At 46.4% G+C, this 11,287-nt stretch overlaps 1 protein-coding gene across 2 annotated transcripts; it reads right to left on the minus strand.

Moving 5' to 3' along the window:
* Nucleotides 1–25: 25 nt before the first annotated feature.
* On the minus strand, nt 26–10,839 carry LOC144136596 (alpha-tocopherol transfer protein-like). 2 transcript variants are annotated; one of them, XM_077669071.1, is made up of 6 exons: nt 10,460–10,839; nt 7,626–7,865; nt 4,786–4,979; nt 2,437–2,547; nt 1,471–1,741; nt 26–463 (listed from the first exon to the last, which is right to left on the minus strand). In XM_077669071.1, the coding sequence occupies exons 1-5, from the start codon at nt 10,614–10,616 to the stop codon at nt 1,511–1,513; spliced, it is 933 nt and encodes a 310-aa protein (XP_077525197.1). In that variant the 5' UTR covers nt 10,617–10,839; the 3' UTR covers nt 26–463; nt 1,471–1,510. The 2 variants fall into 2 exon arrangements, with proteins under 2 accessions (XP_077525197.1, XP_077525196.1); XM_077669070.1 differs by lacking the exon at nt 26–463 and having other exon boundaries at nt 969–1,741.
* Nucleotides 10,840–11,287: the final 448 nt, after the last annotated feature.

Below are 11,287 nucleotides of genomic sequence, written 5' to 3' on the forward strand. Positions count from 1 at the left end.
TGCGAAATTCCACGTGCAGCGCCTCACCAGCATATTAGGTAGTATATACAGTTGAACCTTGTTTCAACGAAGTTGAAGGGGCCCAGCGTTTACTTCGTTATAGCCGTAGCTTCGTTATAGCCATTTTTGACAGAGCTTCCAAGGGGAAGCGTCATTACTTCGTTATATCCATTATTTTGTTATAAACCGTTTCGTTATAACTAAGTTCGAGTTTAGCTGCAAATAAGGGCGTATTGAAGGGCACGTTGGTTGATCGCGTTCAAACGGATAACGCGCGGCAAACAGTTTCTGGCGCATGCGTTGCGGGCTTCCAGGGATTTCGCGTTTCTTCTATTGAGTCAGTTGTAACTCCAGCACCGTCCTGTCTATGTCTCATCTTGTGTATTGCCTTTTCTTCAGCACAGTGTCGCTTCCGCAGAGGTAGAAGTATTATAACCCTATTTGAACATTTCATTGACTTGACCTGCAATGAAATTGAAAAAAAAAATAAACGTTATTCATAAACCTACAAAACTCGTTTGCACAATCGATCACCAGCTGCTGCTAGCTAAATTCGAAACCTTGGTTAAAGAGATGTACCCCATCATTTTCTTTAACTATTTCTTGAACCGTACTCAGCGTTTAATGATAGTAGGAATGTGTAGTACAAGAATAAATATGACAAGGCTCCCAAAGGGTACTACACTGCGCCCTTGTTGTTTAATATGTACGCCAATGGTCTACCTTGTCTGTCTTTGAATTCAAAAATATTCCTGTATACAGATGACACCGCCGTCACCCTTCAGAGCGAGACTTATAACCTGGCATCCCTTAGCATGCAAGCTGACATGTGTTGTTAGATTTGTTGCTGTTGTTGAAACATCTATTTCTCACAAAGTAGAAGTAAGGGGAGTGAAAGAGTGTTAATTTTAATGATTTTCCGCTCTAATGCCTTTATAAATGCCTCAAAAACAAGTCTGATCTGTTTCCATAGCCCACATAAATATATCAGAGGAAATTCGACTCCATAGTATTTGTTCTAATTCGTGTGTTTGAACAGGAAAACAGCTTTAAATACCTGGGTACCTGGGTTTTACATTAGACGAAACAATGGCGTGAAATTTATGCACTGAGCAGCTCGGGAAATGCTTACGTGCACACTTCGGGTAGCTCTTCACCCTACGATCTATTTTTGACATTCGAGTTAGTTTATTAATGCTTAAGGGACTCGACCGTGACATCACTTTGCTGCAGTGGAAGCCAGATGCAAGGGGCCTGCAGCACCCTGAAAAAGCTTGCAGCTGGCTTACCCATATTGCCCTAGGGAACGCTAGCGTGCCTAAAGCTTCTCAGCGGTGAACACAGAAGTCAAGTTGATGCAGCAGAAAGGCAAATGATGGCGAGGAATTCGAGGGAACGCAGAAATTGGCGAGCAGTGTGTTGCGGTGCTTTCTTCGACACACATTGCGCTAGTGAATTCCCATACACCACCTGAGTGCATTCCACCTTGGTGTAGGTCGTTCCGTTTTTGTCACAGGGAAGTGCATTCCTGCGGCTGCACATTGTCTGCAGACAGCACGTCCACATCGCTCGTACAACAGCCGAAGCGGTTGTTTGCCGCGAAGCTGGCTTCGTTGGCTTCCACCTCCTTCCAAAAAGCACCGACTTCTAATGGTGGCCCACGACCTCCGTATTCTTCTGGCAGTGCCTCGGGTGGAACCTCCTCGTGGAGCCGCTCGAAATTTTCGCCGTGGAACCTCACCTACGCGAAAGGAAAAGGTTATCCCCTTAAGTCGCGATAATCCTAATTCTCACTAATGTCATTTACGACGTCAATGGCACGTGCCATATGGCAACGCACAATACTGATGCTGGCACGATACGGCAGCGCACGATGACCGGCCCATCAGAGTCTGACGCGCTGCCTGTGCCTACAGGCGCTGAGGGTGGTCAGGTTGTGGCGGCTGGCAGCAGCCGTCGATAAGCTGGCCTGGTCGAGCAACCTCCTGTTTTCGTATGTTTAGGGCCTTCCACGTATTGCACAAAAATGAGCGCTTATAGCAGATTACCTTCTACCGGATCACCTGACTTTTACCCCCAAAATTACCGAAATAATAAACCCGGAAACGAAGGGCCTTAAATATCATATACCATACGGTCGCCAGTTGGCGCCATCATCTGGCGCACATTTCCTCCATACGTTCTGCTGATTGCGGTGTGGTAACCGTTCTGCGTACGCTGTGGTGCTCTATAAGCCGAAAGAGGAAGCACTACGGAAGGTTGCGAACAAAACCGAAGAAGAGCAGCCAATACGTTTTCAAAGGAACACGCTTCCTTCCACGGCGCTCCACTGCACCGCTTGAATGCAAAGCACAGGCTGCGTAATGTTTCCGGCTTCCTCAGCGACATCCCTAGCTTCAGTGCCTTATCTCCACGGTACTGTAAGCGGTCACTTACCCTTTTGATTATCTTGGCGCTCATGAAGGGCCTGACGAGAGCAAAAAGCAAGTCGAACGCATACGACTGTCTTACGATGTGCACTGCCTTCATCCTCATCGGCATGCAGTCCTGGAATCAGAAAAAAAATGGCTGGGATTCAATGTGTCTTGAACCTAGTTATACGAGCGAAAGCTCTGCAAAGCATCGGTTCCACTGTCTCAAATTAAATGTCAAGGCCAAGGTCAACGGCAAGGTCAGGTACTCAATGGTCACAGTCATATGATCACGTGGGCGTACTACCAAAGCTTGGACCATACCACCAAGCAGTTAAGTTAGGTTCGACCTTGTGAGGCATTGAAGGTCATTGTCGATATGGTGCCCACTGCATGAAATCAAATGTCAAGGTCAAGGTCAGGTACCCAATGGTCATAGCCATATGATCACGTGGTTACACTACCATAGCTTGGGCCATACCCCCATGCAGTTAAGTTCGGTTTGACCTTGTGAGGCATTAAAGGTCATTGTCGATATGGTGCCCACTGTCTGAAATCAAATGTCAAGGTCAAGGTCAGGTACCCAATGGTCATAGTCATATGATCACGTGGCCACGCTACCATAGCTTGGGTCGGTCATACCCCCACGCAATTAAGTTCGGTTTGACCTTGTGAGGTATCGAAGGTAATTGTCTCATCCACATCGAAATCGGAAGTTGTGCGCCGAGGAGTAGAGCTCTCGCTCTAAAAAGGCGCACTCTCACTTGAAGTCGTCACTTTGTATGCGTTCGCTGAGGAATAGCTTTCGTTTCGACAGGCGGCGTGCTCCACATCTAGAACTACACTTGCCACCGCTTCATCATCATCATCATAATCAGCCTGACTGCGCCCACTGCAGAGCAAAGGCCTATCTCATCCCTCTAACTTACCCGGTCCTGTGCCGCCAGCTGCAGCCACCTTATTCCCGTAAACTTCCTAATCTCATCCGCCCACCTAATTTTTGCCGCTCGTTGCTACGTTTGCCTTCGCTTGGAATCCACTCTGTTACCACTACCGACCATTGATTATATGTCTTCGAATTGCATTCCTTGCCCATACCTTCTTTACTTTGAATACGATATAATTAATTTGTGTTTGTTTCAATGTCGATTCTGCTCACATCTATCATTTTCTTCTCCATAGCTCTCTGCGTTGCCCTAAATTTAAGTTGAGCTCCTTTCGTTAGCCACCATGTTTCTGCCCCTTAGGATGGTACCGGTAAGATACAGCTGTTATATAATTTTCTCTTTGGGGATATTGGTAAACTGTCATTCGTGACCTGGGAGTCCCTGCTAAATGTGCTTCATCCCACTCTTATTCTTCTAGTGACTTCACTCTCGTGGTTAGAATCTGCAGTCACTATCTACTCTAAGTACTTTTTACCATTTCCAGCGCCTCGCTACCTATTGTAAAATGCTGTTCCGGTTAAGACTGTTCAACATTACTTTTCGGCATAATTTTTAGGCCCAACGTTCTCCACTGCCAGACTAGGTCCTCGACTATGCCACCGCTTAATTTTGAACTTAATAACAGCCTTATGAGAGCAGCAGAAAACCTTCTGCAGTGAGGAATCGTGTCACGCTACGCGATTTCTTACACTCGCTTTAATTTTTATCCAATGTTTAGGGAAATCAACAAAGTCGAGTAGGTTTGCGACAAGGGAGTAATTCATTTGCGTCTACCCAGGAGCAGTCGTGCGGCTTTAGAGCTTTCACAGAAACTTTGAAGTTGAAAAAAAAATTCATCCTGGCCAGGGGATCGCACTCGGGACCACCGCTTATCCGGAGCAGTCTCTGTACCAAGTAAACCAGAGCGGCTAGCAGGTGGTAGGATGAGAGCGAACTAATCAACTCAAAGAAGGAACAGTGTTAATCCATTGCTTTAGGAAAATCCCCCAATCCCCCATGGTAGAACAGACTTGTAGTATTCAGTTCCATTTTATTCCTAATGTGAGTAATTACTCATATTTATGCTTTTATTTTCTATGGCAAGAGTAAAAGGTCGGTCCACACACACAGATGAGTTCCTTACTCCCCAAGATATCACAGCAGCCACACGCTATATAAGACGCATCAAAATTTTCAAGACCCTCAGAAGTAAACATGTTTAGCCTTCTCAGCACGTAAGACATAATTTGTTTTTGAGACCTAACTGCAACATTACAGCCCTTAGTCACTTTTTCGTTTCCTTCACCCCTCCCTTCCCCTCTCACTCCCATTTCATTGAGTCATAGTAGAGGTTAGTTTCCAAGCCTTAACTCTGCACTTGAATCAATGCAGTGCAGATGTCGCACTCTAACACTCACTCCCCGCAAAGAGTAAGAATTGTTGAAAACCTGGATGTATTCGAAAGCTCTCCTCATGAGACCGATGCTCAAGCTAAAGACCTTGTCAGCAGTGAACCCGGCGAAGTCTATAAGGAGCACGATTCCTAGAGTCTGCGCCACAGGGTCACACGCCATGTGTTCGAGGCAGATAAGGCCGGCCCGGTGGAGATCCTTGTAGGGCACTTCGTCAGGCATCCACATCCCTAAGTAAGAGAAGGAGGAGGAAAAAACTTTAAACGAGGCCAGTACGAGAGCCCGCAGAAAAAGAGCGCTTGCATCGCTAAGGCCCGTTGGTCATCCGAGTCCGACTGAAGCCATGCAATTCCGGAGGAAGGAGGAGAGTAAAGTAAAGAAGAGGAGATAATGACCGCGTTACATGAGATAGAACGCGTTCTATATCTGCCCTGATCTCAGGACAGCTGGGACAGTGAGCTGTATCACGTCATCCGAAGTTGCAGAGCATTAGTGTGGTGAAGAGAGTGTCAGTCTGAACTTCGCAGAGGACGTACGCTTGTTCCGTGTTGAGTGACGGCCGCATTTCGATGGAGGCCCGGAGCCCTGCACTACGGCGTCCCTCATTATCCATCTGTCGTCTCGGGACGTTAAACTCCACATACTACACGCGACCGTAGGAAATTAAGCGCCCAGCAGATCGGTTCCTTGACGGACTAGGGCCAGTTGGTCCGCCGGTGAGGAAGACTCCAGCCAGGCATGCCAAAAGGCATAGGAAATGTAGGTTAAAGAATGGAATAAATAGCGACGGGGCAAAGGAAAAAGAACAGTGCTTTAACTTAGCATAGAGGGATGGAAGTTGGGGCGAGAGTGATAGAGAGGGTAGAGGTTGAGACACACCAGGATGGTGAGGGCATCGGTTTGAGCCTGTCAGAGCACCTGCTTTGTTTCCGCTGCTGGCGTTGAATCAAGGAGCTCAACAGATTGCAAAACATGGCAAAGCAACCCATGAGTTCTTCGTCTGTGACCTGAACACAAGGACACAATTAGAGAGGCCCTTCACTGATTTTGATGATCACATTCTAAAGCTACACGTCTGTAGATGTGGTATTGCACAGGCGGTATCACCATCTTCTTCCTCACAATAAAGTTTCTCTCTCTCTCTCTCTCTCTCTCTCTCTCATAGCCGCCTCTACCCTGCTGACGTAAAGGGTCCAATCTGGGCGAGCCTTTCATTGGGCGTACCCAAGTGACGTAAGCGGGATAGGGTGCGATGAGATGCAGTCTCCGCCTGTTTTCTTTACTTTTTTTCTTGCGCGTAGGCGTGTGTGAGTTGAGAGGGTAGAGGACGAGCATCATATTTATTTGTCGATACCTTGTGTTAATGAAGCCAGCTTAATGATTTTTCACAGTCCGATGACTGGGATGGAATACCTATTGCTCGTGCACTTTTCCTAACCTCGGCAAATATAATTTCATGGTCCCCTTATAAGAAACGCGTCGTCTACTAAGCCAGACGACTGGACGCTAAAACAAGGGCACTTTGCGTCCGCCATCCCCACTCAGACAGCGTTCCTGAAATTAGTAGACCACTGCTTCAGGCTAATTACTCAATTCTGAAGCTACTCAACCTAGTCCATGCGAGACCTTCTAGGTGAGCCGGCAGTTACGTGGGGTTTTTTTTTTTTCCCCACTCTGCACATGTTTTTAAGAAACCCTGTTGATTCATCATCACCATCTGCATGACTACAACAGCTGCAGGTTAAGGGCCTCTTCCATGTCTCTCCAATTAGCCCTGTCCTTTGTAAGCTGCGGCCACCATATCCCCGCAAACTTCTTCATTTCATCCGTTCATCTAACTTTCTGTCACCACCTTCTATGCTTGTCTTCCCTTGAAATCCACTCCGTTACGCTTAAGGACCAGCTGTTATCTTGTCTTCGCATTACATGCCCTGCCCTAGTCCATTTCTTCCTCTTGATTTCGACTATAGATGTCATTAACCCGCGTTTGTTCCCTCTGCCCACTCTTACGTACTCGATGGCCGTAGCAACTGATCGTGTTTTGATTTTTTTGTAGCATAGGCATAATACCACCCCATACAGCGCATGTCACATGCTGTACGCCTAATCGTCCTTGCACGCAACCTCAGTATAGCCTAACCACATTTGGATGGAACGTGACATTTCGGAAGCCGGGTTTTTCACAAATCCGAGTTGACCCAAATAAGCAGGCCGATCAAAAAGGTTCGAACTGTTACAACTTGACTAATCCGCACGAAATGAATTGCATTATTACAGCCTAGACCCATAGCACTCGTCCTTGTAAAACCTCCTCTGCAGCTCTTCTAGCGAGAGCTCTGCCGTCTTGTTCTGGTCAACTGCGATATGTGAAAATATCCTCTTGCGAGAAAAAGATGTTCCAAAACCCAGGTGACGACATTCTTAGCAGATTTGTACTCTGGCTTAACTCAACTTTATGAAAAAAAAACATATACAGACCGTTCCACCGCCTATTGGGTGGCGTCTTCAAGACACCGAGCATCTGTGAGAGGTCGGGGCCAAACCAGCCGTCGATGTTGACTCACGCCTTCTGTGAGGTCCGTGGAAGCTCTTGGAACCTTGCTTTAACCCAAGTGACTGATCGGAATATAACGCTAATCGCAGCCCGCTAACTAACACGCACGGCAACTTGGAAGAGCACGACCCTCTCGCGGCTGCTCAGTGTCTACGGACTATGCCGGCCGCATAGATGATAAACCGTTAATATCCTTTTTTTTAATAAAATTCCGTTAATCCAGAGTATAAATCTGCTCGTAATCTAATACGCTTGCGCGATTTCGCGTACGGTTTAACGATGAGGCTAAGACGCATAAGTGCACATATGGTACGCCACTTGCCCGCCCGGTGTAGGAAGATGGGGCGACCACGGATGTCTTTCTGGGGCATCACCATATAAAGCTTGTGAGCAGCCGGCAGCACTCTGCTGGGCAGGAATTCGTCGTACACGGAACCACTGGAGGCTTGGTTCCTGTAGTAGTTTCGGACACATCGCAGAGCTGATTCAACGTCGTACTTCCGCACCCGTAGGAAGCGCAACAGGAACTCCTCGTCTCTTCTGCTGTTGAGATCCGGTTCAGCTGCAGGTCACAATGAATATGTTACTGTGGTAGCAGTGGCAGCGCACAGATGGTTATCACTAGCTGGCAACAACCCTTTCAATCGGGGCGTTGGGTGCGTTATTTATTTCGTTTTTTTTTCCTTTTTAACTTTTAATGCTTTTGTGGTTCGTTCTCATTGTGATCTATTTTCTATATTCTGAGCTACGTTATTATTACTTCTGCGTTCGTACAATTGTCCATTCTGATTTCACGCCTCAAGTACTTCGCTCCGTAGAATTTACTAGGAGACCCCCCCCCCTCGCTCGACTAGGGCTTCCTCTATCTATTACGATTCTCCTCTCCTTCGGGGCAAGCGCCAAGGGATACACCCTGAAACCAGTGTGCGATTATATTCACGACTATATAATTACATCAGGTAGATTCTTCTGCTAGAATGAAAATCCACTGCTTTTTTTACGTTCTTTTTTTCTTTTTTTGTACAAATTCTAGCCTAAGACACAAAATTATCCAAATGCTCCACTCCTTGTTCATGAATGCGTTTGTATCCGCAATGCGCCCTGGTCAATCACCCGCCGTGGGTATGTGCCATTAAGCCTGAGGACATCATCATTTTTACTACTTCTTCTCCACTGCTTATATGTTAGTTTTGATCTTACTATTTCTAGAACCCAGAAGTTCTTGAAGTCTGACCACGTCCTCGTTGATATCTGGACTTGTAGATTTACGGTCTACCAGAACACATTGTTTTCAACACTGCTCCTGTATGCGACACAAATATCGTATCCCTCCCTGTTCATACTCACTTCAATATTTAATTCAATCCCATTTAATGCTAAGCCCCGCTAGTCTATACCTATATAGAAACTTATACAGCACCCCCTTTGCTGTAACTGCCCTTTCCCCTACGCCGGAATGGACTCTCTTCTCTTGCCCATGTTCATGGCAACTTCCTTTTCCTTGTTGTTGCCCGCTGTGGCTTCTCAAACTTCAAAGGACGACCAACCCATATCCGCCTCCACAGCTTCGTCTGTTATTTTTCCATGAACATCTCCAGCCAATCTGCCAACTGCTCTCTGGTTAACCTCTAGTCTTTGTAGCGTATCTGATTTCAAGTACACTGCCACGTTCTTAAATGTCAGCTCCAGAACCATTACTCCCTTTCACAGTCCTCATATTACAACATAGCTATTGTGTACCCATAGCACTCTATGTTTCATTATGACCACGTTCCTTTTTCCTTTCCTCTTGAAATGTTCCTCGTGGGTGTTTAAATTATCTCTTCTTTCATTGATCCACACCCCAAGATATCTGCACTTCTCTGCGTTCATAATTTCAAGCCCATGTGTTCATACTATTCCAATGCCACTATCGTTAAATACCACTGCGCAAGATTTTTCGACACTGAATTCAAATCAAATATTTGCTGCTTCCTTAATTCCCATTGATTTCTGACCAACGACAGAGGAAAGCCTACACCTGGCACAAAAACTGCGAAACTGATATGTGCGCGCCCGCGTTAAGGTGGGGTTTTGGTACAAGTGTGAATTTACGGTAAGTGCTGAGGTAGTGGAAGTTGTGGGAAGTTGCCAGGAAGTGCACCTATAGCTGGGCAGAGTAGTCACGACAGGTTCGGGTGCGTGTTTACCAAGCACAGCCGCTTACCTCACACCTCGTGATTTGCGCATACTTTTTTATCCTTAATACCAGAGGAAACAACCTTAAGCACATTCCCTTATAGTGTGCAAATAGACATCATTAGGAAAATATTCTGCAGCAATTCCGCACAAAATTATCTTATGGCCGGCTATAGGTAATTGGCACAAATAGCTATAACCCTTTCCTATGGCCGTCTATACCTGTAGTTTCAGGCGGATATTCTTTTCTGTAGGCAGATAAAAACAGTTATGGTTCCGAAGCTATAGCTCTAGTGGTAAAGAGTTTTCAATAGCTCGCATAAAGCACCGGTTTGGCCGTGTATAGACTGTCATAGAAGGCCATAGACGGACATAGCTTTTTCCGCAGACGTCTGTCCAAAAGCCGTTTTTGTGTGAGATATGTGACAAAGACCGGTCATGTCGCTAGAGGGACAATGAAGTATTGACTGTACTCAATAAATAACCGAATGTAAAAGAGGCTGGATATCAAGAGGCGGAAATCAAATTCTGGGTGAGAAATTTCATTTTGAAAAATCATATTCACTCCACTTTTTCCAGCAAATAGAGTAAAAAAATATGCAAGGTGCATACGAGACCGCAATTCCTCAAGTGAAAGGACATTGCTACGTAATTTCCCAATCTGCGCTCCATTTGTTACATTGCGCTGTCTGCAGCTTCACGGACAAAAATTGCTGCACATCTGTGAAAATTATTAATTCTTGCCCGGAAGCAGTACTTAAGTTATTTCCGTATTGTTCGCTGAACTGAAAGATGCAATGCGCTGAACTTCATTCAACTTAAAGTTATTTGACGACAACCGAAAGCTGAGCAATTTGGTTTTCCATGGGATGTGCAGTGGCGTTTCTGGGGAAAGTTTCGCAAAAGTTCGTCTATCCGAAAAGTTCTTTTAAAGTGACGTCCGCTCGAGTAGTATGTCTCACTGTCACTGCCGCTCACCTTCCAAGAGGCGCCTAATTTCTTCCAGGGCTTCTCGTCTCTTCTCAGGTGTCTCTCCCAGCTCTTCGTGAGCGATTCGCTGCAGATGAGCGGAAGGCGCGCCCTGTGAACTGTCGATCATGTCGTCGAAACATTTCTTCACGTAAACGCCCGACATGCCGGAGAGTGGCAGAAAAGCAGCGGCCAACTAGCACAAGTGACCCGTCGCACTTTCTGCACCAGCGTGTAGGGCCGGAAATGATCACTTCACGACTACGCGCTGTACAAGGTAAACCAGTACGCTCGGAGGAGAAAGCCAAGTCGTTACCTAGCCAGCGTGACACGAAAACAAGCTTTCGGGTGTACTTGGCGTGCGGTGACCTTGCAAACGACGACGCAAAAGCTTCCTTATGTTCGCTGGCCGCGCCTGCAGCGGTTCGCCATCGGTAAGGCTTCCCTGCACTAACAGGTTGCTTTTGGAGAGAGAGGGGTACTCTGCGGTCTTTCCCTCGACTGTCGCATGATGCCCGTCTGGCGAGGAAAATTCTGTATGTCAAGAAATAAACACTCGCCAATTGAGGTTAAATGAAGAAAAACGTAAAACCATTGACGTTTCGGTACCGCTACGGGTGCCTTGTTCACAATGATACAAAGAAGGCCCACGTTCCTTCAAACAATCTCGAAAACCACCTCGTACAAGTTACCCTGGCGTCGTGTACAAAATTATTTGCATAGAATTAAACGCAACCTATGCAGCCGAGACAGTGGATTTAAGAAGGCGGTTCAAAGAACACCAGCCCCAATGGGCACTAAAACTCGTTTAGACGTCCTGTGGACGTCCAGGACGTC

The sequence above is a fragment of the Amblyomma americanum genome, chromosome 6 (genome assembly GCF_052857255.1).
Source record: "Amblyomma americanum isolate KBUSLIRL-KWMA chromosome 6, ASM5285725v1, whole genome shotgun sequence".
Classification (NCBI taxonomy): domain Eukaryota; kingdom Metazoa; phylum Arthropoda; class Arachnida; order Ixodida; family Ixodidae; genus Amblyomma; species Amblyomma americanum.

Coding starts and splice junctions, on each gene's coding strand:
- LOC144136596 (XM_077669071.1), bottom strand. CDS start 10,616: ATGTCGGGCGTTTACGTGAAGAAATGTTTCGACGACATGATCGACAGT. Junction 4,980..7,625: donor CATCTTCCTACACCGGGCGG/GCAAGTGGCGTA, acceptor TCTCTTACTTAG/GGATGTGGATGCCTGACGAA. Junction 2,548..4,785: donor GAGCTTTCGAATACATCCAG/GTTTTCAACAAT, acceptor TTCTGATTCCAG/GACTGCATGCCGATGAGGAT.